The sequence below is a fragment of the Pempheris klunzingeri genome, chromosome 2 (assembly GCF_042242105.1).
Source record: "Pempheris klunzingeri isolate RE-2024b chromosome 2, fPemKlu1.hap1, whole genome shotgun sequence".
Taxonomy (NCBI): domain Eukaryota; kingdom Metazoa; phylum Chordata; class Actinopteri; order Acropomatiformes; family Pempheridae; genus Pempheris; species Pempheris klunzingeri.
The window spans coordinates 20,311,458-20,332,481 of record NC_092013.1 but is presented as its reverse complement, the minus strand read 5'-3'; the positions used below and the strand labels follow the sequence as shown (position 1 = coordinate 20,332,481).

The window sequence follows — 21,024 nt, the reverse complement described above, 5'->3', positions numbered from 1 at the left end:
TAGCTACACATTGCACAAGAAAAGCCACTCTATGTTTTAAGATAAGCTCGTCAGCTGAGAGTTTATTTATCCACTTTAACACAACAGCACTGGAAACGCCGCAGGTTTTTAGGAGATTTTCTAGCTCTGAAAGTTCTTTTTAAGGCCTTAGACTGCAACAATGATGACATTGGTGGAAATAAACCATGCCCATGGCATGAAACAGACTGTTCGGTGCAGTCAGTGTGGGGTTTGTACACTTTTTCCCCTCTCTTGTTCATGTACAGCTCCTATACAGCCGCTTGCCTCCCCTCCCCCACCCCATCGCTCTGTATGTCCTCAGAATCAGTCACTCGCCTGAAGCAAAGCAGGCTCCTCCCCTGGCAACAGCAGCTAGATTAGTTGCTTTATCCTAGGTCATCTGAGGGAAGTGGGCCACACAGAGAAGATGGAGAGATGCAGAAGGGATTGGCACTATAGAATCTATATAATATATTGCCTGTTGTATGTGATAGATTTAATCATAATGTCATTTGGAGATTCAATGAGAGCTTTTGCAGCTGTAACAGCCAGGTTGTGTAGAGAGAAAACAAATAGACTGGGAGAGAAGGGCGGGTTGCCCAGCTTTCAAGGCTGTTTCAGTGTCTGCCTCCTGCTTTCTTCCTGCAGTTTCAGTCTCATTCCCTGGTGTGTAAGGCCTGCTGCTGCAACAAGCAACTCTTGCAGTGGTGCCAGCCCACAGCTGCAGCAGCCAAGGCCCATCCTGCCACACCGCAGGCTAAGGGCTGAGTCAAATCCAATCTTTTCCTGATGCCGCTCTCTCGGCTGGTGCCTACCCTGAACCCTTCGTTGGCTGGTATCGACAAGGCTTGTTTAACGTGACTCAGTTGTCTCTATTGTACCAGGTGCACTCTATCTGTCACAGATGAGTGGGATTGCAATATGATTACTTGACCCAGTTTTACCATATGAGGCCCAGATATTCTCACACAGCAGACTGCAGAGGAGGCCAGGCCAGTGTTAGCCAACCGCAGCAGGCTTCTACACCCATGCACAGTACAGGTCTTCACCTCTGCACACATGCAGGGGCTAATCCTAGAGCTTGAGCACTTAATTTACATTCCTCAGCAGGAGGGCGGCCTAATGATCAGTGGAATCCTGCCACTGCTGTTCCTCCCCTACATCCCTGCATCAGTCTGACATAACCTCTCATTTTGTGTATCTGTCTGACCTTACCGTTTCATCTGATACAGGTACCCAGGCACACTGGTCCTCCTTACACTGCTCACGACATCACAAAGGGACACCCTAGCTTGGCGGGCACCCCGCCCGGTCATGCCCACTCCCCGGCGCTCTCTCAGGTATCAGTACCCACAGCTTCCCCATATCGCTACCCTAAGGGCTGGGAGGCAGGCGGAGGGGTGAGTTTATCACTGTGTCCGCCGTCATCCTCACTCCGTATTCATGTTTGATCTGTCCATTTCTCTGCTTGTGTCTATTATTTGTATTTTCTTACATCAGCTTTTCTTTTCACTACTTTCATAATACATCTGACTGCCATGTGTGCATGAGTGTAATATTTTAATGAAATACAGATGAATGAATGAATGATTAAAATATCTTCAGCCCTCAAATTCTAATAGAACGCTCCCTTTGCATTGGTGCCCGTAGACAAACATGCATCCACTGTGTTCTGTATACAGTGTCTGTTAAATCCTGATACGGGTCAGCTGCAGGAAAGCCTAGCATGCACACAACAAATGGAGCTAAACAGTATATGCCGGTTAGGTTGACAGCCATGGATATATGGACAAATGCATTCAAATGTGTGTGACCTGTATGCCTTAAGATCATGGGAGGAAAGTAGAGCACCTGAACCTTATGAGGTTGTGTTAACAACCACCAGGTTACCTTATGGTGCCAGATATGTGAGCCTGAAGCTGAAAGAGGTCATCTGTAAAGCTTAAACGCCATGGCCAGTCATGTTTATACAGAGGCTCTTTGGGTTAAAGCTCTATAAAAGTCACAGTGGGGAAGAAATAATCAGGACTGGAAATCTGTTAAAAGGGACTTTGGGTGTAAAATCCAGTGATAATGTTGGACTTAGACAGGAGTATTTCTCGATTAGGATTTGATGATATATGATATGATGGCTGGGTTAGGTAAGATTTAAATATGGTACAAAATATCACAGGGATTTCCTTCTGTCTATGACGACAGTGAGATCCACGCACTTGTGATGGAAAAAGACTAGGGTGAAGAAAATCAAATGACCAAAACACAAAAGAAATAAATCAGGGCCAAGTATGATTGGAATCCTCCACATATTACCCTGCTTTGGTTAAGGCAACATAACATTGTCTGCTTACATCTTTTTATGAGGGGAAAAATCCAGTCAAACGGGTAAATCTATATAAAAGGTTAATGGCTTAATCATAAAGACAGATTCACTGTCAGACAGTGACACTTTTGCTGTGACGCTTGTTGACTCCATGTTGACTCCGTGACTCAGCTTCCCTAGAAGTATGTGACTATGCTTGCAAGGAATCTGGTTGTTGCTCTTTACTCTTATAGCCAAATGGCCCACTGCCTCACCCTAAAATCTCTACCAGCCTTCTACAGATAGTCTTGTCAGCCAGCTCAAACTTAAATTATCACAACCACACCAGCAGCAGCTTGAAGAAGAGTATGCAAATCTGCTTAAACCCACCTCTGACTAGCTCACACTAGATGAAGAAAAAATAGCGCGCGGGATTTTCAGCCCTTGAGGGTACCAATTATCTTTGTGTGGCACATAAACTCCAATCGAAAAACATTTTCTCTTAGCAACATCCAGAGTTTAAGTTTATAGTTGGTCTGTAAAATGACTTAATCAAGTGGCTGGTGATTGCTGCACAGTTCCTGCTCTATCTATAATGAACCCTTTCCTTCTCTGTCTATCTTTCCTTCTCTTATTTTGACAGTCTCCATACAACCCTGGGCAAAATGCTGGCTCTGCCCCTTTAGTGTATTCTCCCCAGACACAGCCAATGAATGCACAGCCACAAAGTCGCCCGGTGAGTTTCCCCTGCTCTTGGATTTGCAGCCCGGCCGTCTCCAAGCACCCAACAGATTGACCGTTATCCAAAGTTTCACTGAGTCAGTAATGGAGGCACCTGACGCTTAGAACACAGAGACACCGTGAGCGGCAGAAACGTTGACTGATTTCTGTCTGCTCATGGCAGTGAGGCACTTTAACGTAGGCTGTATTTTCTTTTCAATGAGGTTTGTCTCCATAAAGGCTCCTTATAGGCTTGTTGTGTTCAGTGGTACTGTATTGTGTGGTGGGTTTACTGTAGAGGAAAGGAGCGCAGCATAAAAGTTAAAAGGTCCTTTCCCTGTGTCGTTGTTATCTTTCCTAGTTTAAAATATCCGTTTAGCGGAACATTTTTGTGAAAGGTCTAAGCTTGTTTAATCTTTGTTCAGTGCGGCCCAAAGAAAGCCATTTAAAGACGGCTCACACTTTTTTATGAAAAAACTCGTGCCACAACAAGCCTAGTAAGAAATTTCCAAACATATTTACTGAACCAGTATTCTCCGTACACTTACACCTAGTAGCCTAAGCATTATTTATTAATCTTGCCCGGCTCCTGCCCAGCCCCCATCAGTAGAGCAAAGCTAACCAGACCTCTGTCAGTGTGTTTTCACATACGCAAGTCTTGTTTTAGACTGCATGGCCACCATGGTAAGGTTAATTCCACTACCGTGTGCATCACAGTGTACAATTAATATTATTTTTGTGTTTGACGAGTTGCATTATCTATTGTTTTGTCCAGATACTGACATTTTTGTTAGTCAAAGCGAGCTATTATTTGCAAACGCACACTTTGATCTGGGTCTGGGAGCTGCATCATATGCCATGTGTCTTTTAAAGGCTTTGTCGCTCTTGTGGTTTTGTACTGTGTTTTCAAGCATCTGCCTTCATTGCGCATCTTATCTCTGTGTCTCTCTTATGCTCTTTCTTCTCCCCGCTTTGCCATCACTGCTTCAAATCTCCTTGCTGGACCTCTCCTCCCTCCCCCACCAGTTTGCTACGGGCCCTCGACCAACCCACCATCAGGTAATTTACCCCCGCTGAACGCCCCTCCTGCTCCCTCTCTCGCATCATCGCCATCAAAGCAGTTTGCTGAAACCTGCTGGCAAAGGGCTGTTTGTGGGACGTCTGCTGTTCCTTAAAAAAGTCTCACATTTGGAAGCCTTCAAGAGTTTTGGATATAGTTAAAGAGGTTTTAATCATCATGGATTTTTTTTTTTCTGTGTGTGGTGCTATTTAATCAAGATATCCAGCCAGGTGCACTGAGCTTTTACCTGATGGACGTTTTCTTGCAGTGTTGATGTTTATTTTTATTGTGAGATTGATCGTAGGTCATTCCAAGAATTGAGTTGGTGTTTGATAGTCTTTTACCAGGTTTAGATGTACTGAAGCTTGTGGGTGTGCTGGGCTCTGAATGGAACAAGGGACAGATTTTACACAGGAATATATCCCCCAATGACTGTGGTTCTCCCAGCCTTCCTTACTGTTCAGATGTTTTCTCAGTGATTATAAGGCATTTAGCATCGTAGAATCGTGATCTTAATTTCTTTACTCTAATTAGTACTCAGTCTATATTTCTAAACCAAAAAGAAAATGTGAATGTGAAAAATATGGGGAAGTTAAATTAAATGGATGATAATTTACTCAACGGGATAAACAGCCAGTCAGACGGTGCTCTCTTTCAGTTGTTTCAGCTTAACAACCATCGTTAACAGCAAACTTGTGCTGATAGTGCTGGAGAACACTGCAGGGCGCCTCTATGCAGCAGTGGTACTGTATGCAGGTCTGTTAATGTGATGTGGTGCCTGTTAAGTGGAATAGCGGTGAGAATGCCCTTTCTTGTTTATTTGGGTGTTTGGATGCTTATGAAACAGGATAATGGGGGTGAATATCAGTTCTTGCTCTCCTGAGTGGCTGATGGGAAGCAGTTTGATAGCAGGAAGTAATTCTGGTTTTTTTTTTCCTATTTATTTTGAAGGCGTTAATACAGTGGACCTAATTGTTGTTAAGACATTATATGTAATTGGACTACTGGTCAAGGTTATTTTGCTCTATTGCAGATTGCTTTTACCAGAAAAGAAATTCCAATTGTTTAGCTAAATTAAGCATTTGCAGTGACAACACCCTCCTGAGACCATGTTCTCATTTGTTTCCAGTACTTACACCTAGGCACTGCAATTAAATTGGCTCCTTTTATTGTTGTTTGGGTGAGAACTTGTGGCCTTGATTTCTTCATAACCACATCTACTGCACAAGCCAAAGTCCAGATGGACACAAATGGCGATAAGTGTTAATTTTAAGACATATTTTATCATTGCTCTCTGAAAACTCATAGAATCAAGGGCGTAATGGTTGAATTTTCAGGATAAAACACTACGAAGTGATAAAGGATAGTAGTCAGTGGTCAGGTAGGCTGTAGTCAAAGAAAGAGTCAGGAACAACTGTGCGTACCCAGTGTGTGTCTGTGTTCATGGCTGACACTTGTGTAGTTTACACTCTGGATCCTGTGAGGGAGTTGACACTTTGTGAACCAGTGTCATTAGATTATGAAAGGCATGCTAATGTGTTCCCGTCTGACGGTGCAGTGTTTATGATGATGTTTGCGTGTTACCTTGTGGATACTAAGAGTCTTGGACATGTCTGGGTGCTCACATTCGTTTGCGTTTGTTGCTTCAAGCTGTAATGACTCATGCAGCTGCCCACTTTGAGGACTGATGTGTTATTCACACCCCGGGTCCCCAAGATGTACCCCGGGTTACTTGTTGTCTAACATCCTCACCTTCTGGATGCCTCTGTGTGGACACGTTTTTAACAGGATATTAATAGTGCAGTGTCGAAGTGTGTCGGGTGTGTTTGCTGACATTAGCGTGCACTCGCTCACATTCAAGTGCACGCTCTGGCTGTCACAAACTGGCGCTGGGATCTCTTGTGCCACCAAGGAAGTGGAGTCGGAAAGCAGATGAAGCAACAGTGGCAGTGAACAGTGGCCTTTTATACTAATGGAGAAAACAGCCATTGTCCCCCTGAAACACACTCGATGCACAGTATAGGGTACATAGAGATCAGAAAATTAATTCATTTGGCCAAAACCTAAGTCTGTCTTCAAACAAGGATCACGATTATTTAATTTTTCCTCCACTTATCAGTGTAACTGACATCTTTGGATCTCAACCACAGCTTTTGTGTACATGTGTGTGTTTGTGTCTGTGCTTGTGTGTGTGTGATCTAAAAGGTCAAAGCCAGTGGAAATTACAGTTACCAGTAAAACAAACAACTCTTGTTGTTTCCCCCAGATAGCTGTTCAGAGTGTAAATAACTCTATTAATCTGAGTTTTACACTCAAGTGGGGTCGGCTTCCCATAGCGGAAATGCCACGTAATACTGTACATTTTTGTCAGCATTTCCATCTTAACATGCAGCATATACGGCATGATGTCGACACTGTTTCAAAATGTAGCTGCTTCACACTGATTGCAGCTGCTGACAGTGTGTTTCAATTTGTTTACACTGCATCATGATGCCAGAGAAAAGAAAGAAAAGAGAAAAGATAAAGAGAAGTTTGAAAAGGCTGAAATGGTTCACGTCACAGTAGAGATCAAGCGTCATTCTGAGCTCAGCGTGTGTTACTAAATGACTTCTCATCTATGCTGCAAAAACATCAGCCGACATCACCCAAGGAGGTTGTCAACAAAAGTAGTGATTTACTCCACCCATGTGAGCTGGCCCAGAGTACCAGGCGGCCAGGGCAGTGATGTGACAACTACCAGCTCCATTAAGATAGCAACAGAGATGATGTTTAGCGCTGCAACAGGGAGGGTCAGAGACACCGTTCATTGTCACGGGTGACTTCCAGGTCCCATCAGGGCTGCAAAACACCAGATTGGCAAAGCAAATGGGTAGAGGCTCAGGCAGCACAATTTGAGAAAGGATATACCCCTTGAAATAAGTGTGTATGTGGACGAGAGAGGCTTATGTGCATGAGTGCAACTGTGCGTGGTATGTCAGGGTCACACATGGCCGCAAGTCAAACGCTGATATGACATTTTGACTGACTTTTCAGCTTTTTCCACTCTACGGCCCACCAGTGATAAACCCGCTTTTTTTCCAGAAATGTTATTGTGTTTACTGTATGAACTATTTTAGCCAATCAAAGTGACTCATTACAGGTACTGTGTCAGGTAGATGGAAATAATTGGGTAGTTTCCTGCCTTGATGTGTGTGGGTGATTGATTGCCTGCTTGTTTTTGTATTGAGGCCTCTGCCTCACCAGTACAGTCTCCCATTGGCTTTTCTCTCTTTCCTGCTTTCAATACTCAAGGGAGGATTCAGGCCCATCCAGGTAACATTTACCTCTGTGTCAGTAGTTTCTGCAGACCTGCATGGCATGATGAGGATCACCCTTTAATGCAGTGTTTCCATTATGTACATTCTGCAGCAGTGGTCTGCCACATCCAAATTATTGCCGCCACTGCTTCAGAATTTTATGAAATGTCATGAAGTTGCAATTACACGACTATGCGGAGCTGTCCACCCCACCTAACTCAAACGAATAGTGGGCCGCTCTCTCTCCACTTTGAGGGTGAGCAACTGGAGCAGTGACAGGATGTCAGTCACTCGTGAAGTCATGACAACCAAATAAACAGAGCGAGTACAGCTTTTTCTCCTTAGGCAGAGTGACAAACAGGGCAGTGGATAGGATTACGTTACCAGAGAGCAAGAAAATAGGTAGATGTAATTAGCTAATCTAGCTAGTTAGAGTTGGGTAGAATTGGATAGATTTTAGAGTTTTAATAAACATTTTCTAATTTATTCTCTTTTGATGTTCATAGCCAACTACTTATTATTAATGTTGATTATATACCTTGAAATAATTTCCCATCTAATGTTCAGTGAATCATAATACCAGTAGCATTACGTCAATAAACATTGGTCAAAAGATTGCCAGTGAAGTTGTAAGTTATGTATTAAAATATCCCTTATTGCATTTTCAGGTGAGTTTTTGTTAAAATATTTCTCCAGGAAGAGAAAGATGGCTGAAAATGATGAAGACGGTCAGGTGATGTTACTTAGGGCAGGGATCAAGTGTTCTTAGCCAATAGCCAAAGTTTTGAAGGGAGAGAACTGCCTGGCATTATGCAGGAATAAAAAGCTGTCAATAGATATATTCTAACGTCTGTTTAGCAGGCAAGTGTCATTCTATTTCATATTTTTAAATTACCTATTGATATTCAGGCCATGTGGTACGTATACCAGCAGCACGGGTGCACCACCCAGGTTGAACAAAACTCCTTTCCCCCTGCTGTCCAAAAAAATATCCCAGAGGAAACACTGAAATTATCCCATCCCTCCTAACTCTTAACCCTGCACCCCCCCCCCCCTCATCCTCACTATGGTGTATGCTCAGTAGAAAGGTCTTTTATCATCGTTTTATCCCCATGTCCTGTCTTTTATCTTGTAGAGGATCATTACTGGACTCCTCAGCTCATCATTTTTTCATTTTTGCTCCATTCATCACTCATCTTTAATGAGCTTGCACAATTTTAATGAACGGCATGTGGAATGAAAGAGACTGTGTGTTTTCCCCTTTTAATACGTGTTCTTTTAGTTCCTTATTCTGTCCATGTGATAAGAAAGTGTCTGTTACCTGTTGGAAATGCGTAATGTCTAATGTTATTTTGTAGATGCCCATTGGACGTACGTATGTGTCAGTGTCGTTGGAGAGCACTTTTATTTGTTTCAGTGATTGCTTGAAGCCTCAGTTATAAAGTACCTTTTTTTGTTGACGGTGTTGAAAAGTTGTTTTGTCTGTTGACTCATATTTCTTGCCTTGCCAGCGATTTTACTCAGACTGTCTTTGGATAGCTGGTAATGAGCAGTTTCCTGGACGTTTCCTGGACATTTCCCAGATTTTCCACAGGGCTATTTACAATAAAGCCATTGAACCTGATTTATTATGTTAAAGGTGATTTCCCTCCTGGGTATTTTTAGAAGGGTTTCACAGCATTGTTTATCCTGTTCTCCTTCACTGGAGCACACTGTGACTGTGGTTGGGTATTCCCAGCTTGAGCCCTAGTTGTTTGGAAGTCGGTCACAGCTGTTGGTAGTGGTCTTTTTTCAGGCCCGTCCAAACACAAAGCCCGTCCAATATTAAACTTTAACTGATGTTGACATGTGCTGTATAAAAGTCATTGTAGTCACTACAAGTCTATTTTTTTTTTATATACGTTTTCTGTGATGCACGAGAAAGGGCCGTATTGCTGCCTGCTGAAGAGAGCTATGCTGCGTGTCGCATACTCAGTACAACTGTAAGATTGGCGAAGCTTCTCAGGCACAAAAAGAAGTATTTGAAGCCATTCAGCTGTCCAAGAGTTTTTATTTTGTACAGCTGTGGAGTCTGGTGCAGCTTATTCACAGTGCAGATAGAGTGGCCAAAATGAGAAAAATAGAGAGCATGAGATGGGAAAATATTTAAAAGAAAAACCACAATAATGAAATTTACGCTACACTACAGATTTCTGCAGGAAACGGTAATCTGGCATCTACCAGAACCCTCTGGTCTGCTGCGCCTTTAAGAAGCGCTCCAACCATAGGACAAATATATTGACAATAATCTCACACAGATTCTATATTTCTTCAGAATTGATCATTTGATATTTAACCAATCTCCAAAATTTAAAAAGACTCTTAAAAACCCAATGACTTCTGGGCAAAAACAGTACCTTAAACCACCTGTGTGTGTGTATGTGTGTGCTTATGTGCGTTGAATAGTTGATCTCCTTCCACATCAGCGTGTCTTGGTAGCAAGTTTCTTCAGGAGTCATTAGTGGAAAAAAAATGTCTCGTAACCTATGGGTCACAAAGCTAAACCTTACAATAGTTAATGTGGCCACATCACAGTGTTTTATTCATGCATCAAAATTGGCATGAAAAGTAAAACGATTGATTGATTTAGATCTTAACTGATACACAAAGGAAAACAACTTGAAGATGCGATGAACCACACCACTAACAGAAAAGATGTCTGGTTTTCCTAACACTGTTTCATACAAGTGTGTGCTGCTTCTTCACTCTTCTGTTGCTAAACTTCAGATTCAGGTCAAGGTACCACAAAGATCCGCTAACAACACCACAGAAGTTCTGCTACCAGACTCCATTCAGATAATGAAACATTTCCAAACCTAATACTAAGTCATCCACCACTTTGTATAACAATTTCTTATGTCCTCCTTCCTCCCAACTTCATAATAGGCCTCTTGTGAAGCTGCACAGGATGTCTTGTGAATAACTAGAAGAGTATAGACAGTTTGCTCTATAGTAAGATTATGGAGGAAATACAAGGTGTCTCAAACAGAGTTGCTGTTTTGTAGATGTGATTCATCTGATTCATAACATTGCTCTGCCATTCACAATATAAAATCCAAACTCAATAACGCAATTCATGGAGGAGATTATGGGTTGATTAGAGGCATTAAACAGTAGTATGAAACTGTGCATGTCTGCCTGAAAATCATTCTTTCTTTCATCCCTCAGAGCGATTTTAATGTAATGGCCTGAACGGGCTGCAGCGATGATGAGGGTTCAGAGACTTTTAAAGCTCCTGATGAAAAACCAGGGCTGTCTGCGACTGCGAAGGCCCAACAGCGAAGTCATATGAAAACCTGTGCTTGTTTGTGTTTCAGATGACGCATGGCAGCATGCTGAAATGAGACTGCTTCCTTGGGGATAGTATTTAATGTCTTTTGTTGTTTCTCTCTCCGTGTTTCTCTCACATGTTGCATTCAGTTTTTCCAGAGGACTCCGATGCAGACTGCGAGGCCCACCATCCCTACAAACACACCCTCCATACGGCCCGGCTCACAGACTCCCACGGCCGCCGTCTACCCCACCAACCAACCAATCATGATGACCATGGCGCCCATGCCTTTCCCCTCCCCACAGGCTGCACAATACTACATCCCACAGGTGACACAGTGGCACTGAAATGGGTCTTAAAATTCCATTTGAGATTATTGCATCTGTCTGGACCTCAGTTCCAGCTGTAGTCATGTGTGCACTTTTTTTCCCCCCTAATTTTGGTTTATTATAATAAACACAGATTTAAACTTTTGTCGATTTTTAATTTCATGTTTGCTTCAGCAGTTTTAGATTCCAGAAAGTTACACCACCTTGCCAAGAAATACAGTTTATAAGTGCTGATCTAGACAGCATTTAATAAAGGTCTCATCCCAAATCTCACAGAAGGATTATTGAAATCCATTAAATGAAATCTAAACTTAAAAGAATCACAGATTTCAAAAGTGTGCAGTTTTTTTTTTTTTAAATAAATAAAAAACTGCCTCGTCCTCACTTCACCACTTGTGTGTTAAACCTTCTCTCTCTGCCCTCTTTACTTGCAGTATCGCCACAGTACGCCCTACGTGGGACCTCCTCAGCAGTATTCTGTACAGCCTCCTGGGTCTGGCACCTTCTATCCTGGTCCAGGGCCAGGGGAGTACCCTGCCCCATATCGTGAGTCCTTAATCCAACACAAACACACATCAAGTACTACTCCTACAACCACAACCACAACCACGCATTTAAAATCTGAATTTCACCACACAGTAGCACAAATGCACACCACCTGTCAGTTTCATGTACGCCCAAAGCGGGGGATGAAAGAGTGTTTTACTAAAACGTGTTTTCCTCTCCTCTCTTCTGTTTTTCTTTTCTTTCCAATTCCTTCAGATCCCCTCAGGTACCACCCACCTGTCTCACCCTCTGTCCCTGCTCCCGTTCCCACAGCTGGTCCACCCTACTACCCGGGACAGACTGTGTACCCCCCTTCACCCCCCATCATAGTGCCTACACCACAGCAACCTCCACCAGCCAAGCGTGAGAAGAAAACAGTGAGTATCTTAGTAGTTCCTTTGTCTTTATTGTTATTGTTGAGGCAACGATGTTGTAATGCTTTTTCCAAACGATTTGTGATTCCAGTTGACACTCTGACCTTTCAGTAGTCGTAATTTTGCTTGAAAAATGATATGAAAGATGAAAAGTTTAATCATTGTTGACAAAAAAAAAAGAATCATATTAAGGATAATTTAGCAGCTGTTCTGGAAGTTTCACGATTTACATCAGTTGTCACGGAAATGTAGGCCAGATGTTCAGGTGTCCATTTTTTGTCAGCACTTAAAGGACTCATAGATCCATAGTTGAAGTTGAGCTTCAGAGTTCAGTTTAGATCTTGGAAGCAGCAGCTGACAAAACGGTTACAGAAGAGCCACTAAACTTTGAGGTGAGACTCTTATTCAGAAGATGGAATTCGCCTAGTTTGTCCAGTGGCTCTGTGCGTTGAGAGCAAGAGAATCTATTTTCGCTAGTTTAAAACATGTTTATTGTTTTGCGTGAACTATGGAATTAGTTTTACAAATTTAATGGAAATTAGATCGGTCTTTTAAATTCCCTTAGCATGTGAGTGATTAGTATAATCTATCTGCGCATTCTCCCGCATTATTACCACAAAGCCTGAAAGAATACATTTGATCATTTACAGGCTTCAGCTATTATGGAATCGTGCACAGACATATTTTCCGGTACTAATATAAATATGACCATTCATTTCATGAATTTGACATAGCCCTGTGGATTGAAACATATAAAATTTCTGTCTTCGTTGTAAAAAAAAAAAAAAAGTCTATATAGAGCTTAGAATGAATGGGCTGCCATTATAGGCATATAATTTTAAATCCTCAGATTACGTCAAGAAATTGAAAAGGACTGTGTGACATTTTGCTTGATGATATGTGAAAACCCTGTGTGTGTATAATAGTAAAATATGGCTGAGACGAGGTTGCTGTAAGAATTGGGCGCTTTAGTGAGGTCTGTTTTTTTGTGCCATTGTCCTCCCAGATCCGTATCCGTGACCCCAATCAGGGTGGCCGGGATATCACAGAGGAGATCATGGCAGGAGGTTCAGGGAGCAGGAATTCAACGCCTCCTGTCGGTCGCCCCTCCTCTACCCCAACACCCCCTCAGGTATGGCTCTCTGACACTCAACTATGCGACTTTCCCACAGTAGTTACAGCTGAGGTAGTGTAGCATTAAGAGCAGCTGATTAGACTGGAGCTTTAGCCGAGGAGACGAGCGATGTCTCATGTTGCTTCGTAGCCCTGGGCTCTAATCCTTTTTGCTCTCCACCATGTGTGTGACAGACAGGACATAGCCTCCGTGTCTCTGGTAATTTATTCGGACTGCTTGCCCTCTCGTAAGAAATTCATGATGGCTTTCTATCCAGAGCATGCCTGTTGTTTATTGCTTTTTTTTAAAAGGGAAAAGGGGGAAAAAATCATTACATCACCTAAAAAGCACTTTTGTAAGTAGTTTCATACATGTGGTTGAGTGTTTCTCTTGATTTTCCCAGTCATATGTTTCTGGGACTGTTTTAGGTCAAAAGGCCTATAATGGTAAAGAGTCATTAGATTAAGGAAAAGTCATAAAGATAAAATTAAAGCATCACATACAGCATGTGTCTAGATATCCATGACTTGTTGAAATCACTTTACACTATTTTTTTTTTTTCTCTTAACAGTTAATCTCGTTAACACCGGCTTCCCTCCCGTCACTGTTTCTGTTCACTCACTATCTTTTACAGCAGATTGCTCTTGTACTACCTGTATTCTCCCACTCCTTCTCCAGAATCCACTCTGATTCTCTTATCTATCCATTCTGCTCTTAAGAAAATGGACCGATAAAAATTGTTTTTTTGTGCAAGTACATTGCCAAGATGTAAACCACGAAAAACTGGCTCAAAGTCAAGAGCACCACTGGAACTGGCACTGCAGCTCTTGGATAGGATGGAAACCAGCAGGGCTCTGGGTCATAGTTTTGAAGCTGAAAACCACTGTGCTAACACCGCTGGTACATTTTAATGAATGAAACGTACCAAGCCCAAAGAGATTAAGTGAGCTTTCCTGGATTCTGAAGAAGGACATTATGACTTTTTCCTCCCAGTGTCCTTCTGTGGATGTTAACAGTGTCTTTCCTCTCTTTTTGTGCCCCTTTTGATTTTATTTCTTTCTGTATCTGCTCCTCTTCCTCTTTCCTCTACTCTGCATTGTTCTGAGCCGTTCCCCTCCTCTTGCCATTCCTCCCACACTGATCTTCATTCTGTCTTCTCCTCCATTGCTGTCCTCCTAATCTGACCATATCCCATCTGATCTCTGCTTAATATGCTGCATTTCGGGCTTGTTTGTTTATTTGTTTGTGTGCGTGCTTGCCTACATCTTTATGCCTGTCTTTCTGGTTTTCTGTGTTGCTAGTTTTTATGGCCGCACCCTCATTATCCTCACATTTTCTACCTCAAATCGCAGCAGCTGAGCAGCAGCCAGACTCCAGAGCAGCAGCAGCAGCAGCAGCAGCAGCAGCAGCAGCCGCCTCAGCCTCAGCCTCCTCCTCAGCCACAGCAGGCCCATTCTGGAGGCTACGCGTTGGAGCCCCCGCAGCAACCACAGCCACCGCAGCCCCAACAGTCCCAACAGTCCCAACAGTCCCAAAAGCAGCCGCTGACAACTGGGGCCTCAGACACCAAACCAGGGCCAGGTCTGCACTGATATCCCCTCTCTTTCGTTAAAATACATCCACAACTCATAAGACGCTGGAGTTTCATACTTCGCAGTCTACCCAAGGCTGTTTTTAACCATATTTTACAATTAAAGTGCCACTACTGCTGTGTCATTGCTTCCTGTGTCAGACAATGTCATCTTTGGTTTTATTGCCCCCCCTCATGTAGAGCAGCAACCCTCTTAGCCCTGCACCATGAAACCTCACTCATACAGTGACTTCCAAACACATTTCATGTATCCCTTTTTTTTCCCTTGAACAGGCTTTCACTTTCATTTCACTCCCAAATCAGGAGTGTGGTGTCAGCAGGGCACCCTGCTTTTCCAGTAATTGGCTGGAACATTGTAACCAGTTTTTCATCTTTGTGTAGAGTGTCAGACAAAATATTTGCATGAGGTTAGAGGCTTAAAATTGCTGTCTGTCTGTGTTATTGAGCTTTGGGCTGTCACATTAATGAACATTTAGTTGAAATTAATTGTGAATAATGGCCTGTTTTTTGTTTTTTTTGCTTTTTTAAAGATTATTGCTTTGTGCTGACCCACTGATGGAAAGTTTATCACTCATTATGCTTCAGAGAAACACAAAACTGTGCTTCCATCCACGCATCTTCATACATTTTATGCATTTAGTTATTTAGTTATATTTATGATGCAAATATTTCTGTTGGTGATTAATTTGTGTGTTTATCTGAACCCTTCGTCCTCCCAGATGATACGCCAAAACTGGAGCCAGTCCAGAAGTCTTCCTCACCTGGGCTTGTGCAGCCTGAAGCACCTGTGGAGAGACTTGAGGCCAACGCTCCTGTAACTGAGCCCTCTTCTACTGTTGAACCAGAGCTTCCCTTCCTTGCCTCCGTGACCGCCCCCGCCGCCGCTCTCCCACTTTCAGTGGCCAACAAAAGTGAACGTCCCTCAGCCAGGGAGTCCACTGCTTCAGCCTCTTCTCCATCCTCCTCGGTCGGGGAGCACAAACCACCTTTGGCACCACCTCAGACTCCCAACACAGACAAGCCTCTTTCGGACGCCCCTCGAACTCTGGCGGCCTCGCCAGCACCGGCTCCCAAGGCTTTGAACGGCCTTGCAGACTCTGGGACTGAGCTAGACTCAGCGGCTCATGAGCCTTCTCCTCTGTCCCCAGCTGCACTCCAGCCCCAGGCCTCCGCTCCTGCTTACAGAGAGGCCTCTTCCTCTGAATCTTTGCCCTCTGACATGAGGCCAGAGGTGCCCATTGCTGCTGCCCTCGCACCTATGGCACCGGTGGCTGTGGTGCCAGTCACCCTGACCTCAAGCCCTGCCCCTGCTTTGCCAGTTATGCTTCCCCCCGGCCTTCCGCCTCTAGTGCAGGCCACAACAGAGGCTGACGAGCCGAGCAAGTCCTTAGACACTAAAGACCTCGTCCCCAGAGTGGGGACAGAGGCACAAGGAAGCATTGCCGATAGCAAAACGGAGTCCCAGCAACAAGCACTCACCAGGAAGAGTCCCACTACAGGTACTATATCTGTTGCTTTCCAACAACTGTAAAATCTGTTGTAGCTGAGATAATTTGTTACTGTAACAAAAGAGTTTTAACCCGCTACAACGGAATAATGACTCATTGCTGATTTCTCATGGTATTATGCCTAAATAAATATGCCTAAATAGCTGGCTCTATCATGCACTAGGGTGTTTTTATGAAAGCCCATGTAGCACACATTGTCGTTAATCTCTCATCAAGCTCTATGCTGACACAGTTGATTCCCCAAGGAGGCATCATCAGATAGAATGAAATCTCAGCATGGTCAGAGTCTTCGTGCAAGAAAAACGTAGAAATTATTATGAGACATTCTAAACAGATTTGTTGCCCTGTAAGATTACTTTTTTTTTTTTTTTTTTTAGTTTCCAAGAAACTACATTCAGATTGGGAGCATTTTGAGGCACATCTGTCTCTATGATGTAAAATGGCACAAAAAGGAACGCAACTTTATTGTTCATGTTTTGCATAAATTATAGTTGCATCAGTTTATGATAAGTACATAAATACCCACAAGTACGTTCTGTCTATGGTGTGAGCTGTCAGTCACAGCAGCCGTATATTAGGGAAATCATCCATATAAAATCATGTCTCATGGTAGTGGGAAACGTGCATTATGTTCCCTATTTGCCTGCTCTGTCAAATAGTATTTTTGCAAATAATGTTAAATGTTTATTTTAGTTTGGTCAGAAAATGGTAAGGGTTATCATATTAGGACAATGTAAATGTCAAAGTTAAATCTAATCAAATGATTTATATTGACTACCATGACCATCTGCTACCCATTTTTGTGGTTTAGAACAATTAACAAAGAATCGAATTTGCCTTGGTTATTTTGCCTAGATTTAAATGTGGACTAACGGCTTTTTTAACAGACGAAAGATGTTTTTCTTGCCAGCATTGCATTTTAATCACAAATTTCACTTTTAAGTCCATTGTGGTTGAGTTTGTTTGCTGGCTGTGGCTGATTGCATTTGTATTTCCCTGCAGTAAATCAGACTGCTTCTGCTATACCAAAGACCTGGAGGAAACCAAATGAAGGGATCGCTGCTGGAGACACACCTCAAAAGGAGGACGAGGTAAAAAACAAAGGGTCCCAAGAGCAAACGAGCAGCTGTAGTGAGGATTCAAAGCCCCGTGCATAAACATTATATGTGTGTGTGTAATCTCTTTGTAGAAGTGTTTAGTCTGTTGGTAAATATCCTGTAAAATGTGCCAACTTCTTTTTTTTGAGTTTTTGTGGCATGTTTGAAATGGTTGGTGTCTCATTTTGGACTTTTTAAAATGCCCACAAACTACCAATGGATTGTAACAGAGGGTGAGAGAGAAGAGGGGAGTCACAATGTGGGCAATAGTTCAAGTGGAAAATGTTTCCACATGTGTGGTGGGGGAAGCAGACATAAATGACTTTGGGGTGTTGTTATCGTCAGGGAACAACAGCAAGGAGTTATCCATCATCTCCATTGCTCACCCAGCCCACTGTACATAAAATCAGCACTGCTCCGCTCTCTTTTCCTCTCCTTTTATTGTTTTGTAGCTGTGGGAGAGTTTTCACACCACCAAATACCGACCGGTGTGGAGGACCTTTGAACGGCTCCTTTTAGGCTGCATTGAACAAATATTATGAGTGAAAAAGAAATGCGATTCAATGCAAAACACACATCTCACACACAACTTTTTACAGACTACAAATGACAACCGTTGGATATACTGGAACATAAAAAGTTCATTTCAATTTCCTTGTGAATTCAGACTCAATGCCACATAAAAGAGATCACGTAACATAAAATGGAAATTACAAAACATAAAGCATTAAGAAAATACGACAAGTAATTCAGTTTTTTCATTTATTTTTGGAATTTTTGTACGTTAAAGTAATTGCATGTACAGATAACATTTCAGATAATATTGATTAAATGACCGTAGGGATGGTGTAGAGAAAATCACACCAGGAACCAGTTTTAATTTTTTCCGTCTTTTGTTTGTACCTGACCCACTCAGGCCCCTCTGCATTTCATCTTCTCTCATTGCTCCCTCAGTTCCCTGCCTTCACTCTGCTTTTTTTTTTGTTTTGTTCACCCCTCATTTTCCACTCCTGCATGTTTACCCTTTCTTTATGTTTTCATCCATTTCACCCTGTGTGCAGATTACCTCCTTATAGCTCTCTAACAATGATTATAGACAGGGTTACGTGGAGAAATTGTAACGCTACTACTTTTTAAATAAGATGAACTGCCAAATGATGATCTAGACAGCTGTTTTTGACACTCAGAAGCAGCAGCCATTGAGCTGGTAGGAATTTATTATCTTGCTAATTAATAATAACGGAGAGCATAATGCTTACTGGGTGAAAACTGGATTTTGCCTCCACACAGGACGAGCCCAGGCCGGTAGATCAGCCTGCTGGAGATCAGGCCCTGCAGTCAGCTCCTCTGAGCAGCAGCCCGGTGCCCCTGCCATCAGGCTTCACCTCCACCCCTGCTCCAGATCCTGCCAGCAGCCCAGAGGCCGACAGAAACCCTGCCGCCCCTGAGGAGAATGGTGAGGCCGAGATGGAGCCCATGAGGAACGGGGCAGGTCACACTTCAGAGACAGAGAGCAGCGACAGCGGAGCGACGCCCGGAGACAAGGAGAACTCCACAGGGGCTCCACAGGACATTGAAGGTCAGAAGGGCCCCATTCTTTGGACAATATATATAGCTACTAGGCAAAACTTTTATGAAAAATACAGCAGTTTTGTCAGCAATGAGTTGAGTTTAATAGTCTCTGCCTTGAAGAGATTGGGAGTTTATAAATTCACTTAGTGTAGCTTTTGCTTTGATCATTTTCTCTTCAGAAATTGTCATATACTAAGTTGCCTCTTTTCCTTCCCTGTCAAACCCTTCTTGGTGGTCCAGACCTGGCCGAGGCCAGTGGGAAGCGTCAGTATGACAGGGACTTCCTGTTGGGTTTCCAGTTCATGCCTGCCTGCATACAGAAGCCTGAGGGGCTCCCACCCATCAGTGATGTGGTGCTGGACAAGGTGAGTAAGCCAGTTGATGCAGACAGTCCTACTTCATATGTACTCACACCCCAATGTCCTTAAACCTCCAAGTGCCAAATGAAAGTGTATTATTGGCTGAGACTGTACATCTGTTTCCTTAGCAGACAACCAACCCCCTCTCTAAACGTAGGTTTTAAAATGGAAGGTGGTTAGTAAATCCTTTGTCCATCATGACCTCAGTGTCTTTAATTCTTGGCTATGTAAAAAGAAAGGCATATGTACGTTTGAGGTTTTATTTTGAATAGGGCTGAAATTTTGATGATTATGAATATGAAACAAAAATGCCAAATAATCTGTGCTTTCAGCTTCTTAAATGTGATGTTCTTTACTGTTTTGTTGTGATTTTCATCACATCCTGTCTTTAGACTGCATGTATGACCAAACAAGCAATTTAAAAATCTCACCCCAGTGTCTGGGGAAACTCTGGGCATTATTAATAATTTTTTTAAGGTTTTAAAGACTATGCGATTAAGCTATTAAATTATGTATCGTATTAATCAATAATGAATTAGTTGAGTGTCATTAGTTAAAGTCCTAGTCAGATTTTTAAATCAGCTCATAGCAACAGGCAGTAGTGTAGATGTTGCCTTCTTCTTCTGTTCGACTGAGTGCACGAGATCAAAGATACACCAGAGGGAGTTTGGTTCATTCCTCTGATCCACACATATGTATGGGTGGAGCATATGGCCCGCTGAAATGCTGTTTTGATTAAAATCACATTGCCATTATGTCACACTTGGCAATGTTAAGAGTACGTGCCCCTCCCCCACCTCTCCAAAAAGAACAAGCAGACCGGGCGAACAGTTGATGTACAATCCCATAGTCTAATTTTCTCTGAGGGAGAAAGTGAAATCTCAGTGGAAAAGAGTGGAGAGGAAGTCAAGGACAGCTGAAAGACAAAGAGCTGGATTTGTTCTTCGCTCTTCCCCCACAACTATCTCGCTCCCTCCTGCTTTCCTTTCCTCCTTCCTCCCCTTCCACATCTGGTTCTAACTTCTGTCAGTGAATGGCCCGCGGAACCCGCCGCGTATAATTTATCTCCAGTACATTGCGTTACAAGCTTTTGTTTCATGTGTTTTCGGTGTGCCTGTCATTTACAGCGGGTCACCTTTAAGGGACCACTGGATCAGAAATGTACACATACACACTCACCAGGCAGTCTGCTTCTGCCCATTACCACTATTGTTAAGGGATAACTGCTCCCCCTGCTGTTCAGCTTATTGTGTGTGTGTGTGTGTGTGTGTGTGTGTGTGTGCAAGCGTGCATGCATTTGTGCGTGCGTGCATGATAATGTATTGTGTCTGTTATGTGTCATACAGATGAACCAAAACAAGTTGCCATCCCGAGTGGTGGATTCCAGGGCGATTTCCAGAGGACCTGATTTCACACCTGCCTTTGCAGATTTTGGCAGGCAGATGACCGGAGGACGAGGCGCTGCGGTGAGTCACACGTATTCTCACACACACACGCAATACACACACACACGCAATACACTCACAGATGCTGAAGCTGCCACAGTCATTCATGAAGTCACACACACAGACTCCTCCAAGTCTTACTTTCTGTTTCCTCTCAACATGCAATTTTCCCTTATGTTTCATAATTTGCTGCTTTTATCTAAAATAGATGTCACACAACTCTCAAACTTGTCCATTATAGTCGAGAGATAACAGGATACAATTTGCTTAAGTACTACTGAGGCTTCAGATGACTTCAATAAAGGTTCTGTGACTGATTCAACATCTCCAACATACCACTCTAAAATGTAAAGTAGCACCGTTTGACAATTGTCACAGTCAAGTTTTGTTTGATGAAAGTTACT

The 21,024-nt window shown here is 42.9% G+C and overlaps 1 protein-coding gene across 6 annotated transcripts in view; it reads left to right on the top strand.

Moving 5' to 3' along the window:
- The window catches only part of eif4g3a (eukaryotic translation initiation factor 4 gamma, 3a), a 48,281-nt gene that overhangs the window by 10,576 nt on the left and 16,681 nt on the right, over positions 1-21,024 (top strand). For 2 of the 6 annotated variants that reach the window (XM_070838040.1, XM_070838034.1), the window contains exons 3-15: positions 1,233-1,400; positions 2,943-3,035; positions 4,046-4,078; positions 10,835-11,014; positions 11,449-11,560; positions 11,777-11,937; positions 12,941-13,066; positions 14,401-14,629; positions 15,359-16,138; positions 17,150-17,238; positions 18,535-18,823; positions 19,057-19,181; positions 20,522-20,641. In XM_070838040.1, the coding sequence (XP_070694141.1) occupies positions 1,233-1,400; positions 2,943-3,035; positions 4,046-4,078; positions 10,835-11,014; positions 11,449-11,560; positions 11,777-11,937; positions 12,941-13,066; positions 14,401-14,629; positions 15,359-16,138; positions 17,150-17,238; positions 18,535-18,823; positions 19,057-19,181; positions 20,522-20,641 (2,505 nt within the window). The remainder of the gene's footprint in view (positions 1-1,232; positions 1,401-2,942; positions 3,036-4,045; positions 4,079-10,834; positions 11,015-11,448; positions 11,561-11,776; positions 11,938-12,940; positions 13,067-14,400; positions 14,630-15,358; positions 16,139-17,149; positions 17,239-18,534; positions 18,824-19,056; positions 19,182-20,521; positions 20,642-21,024) is intronic. The other 4 variants (XM_070838074.1, XM_070838058.1, XM_070838050.1 and 1 more) reach the window with 3 other exon arrangements.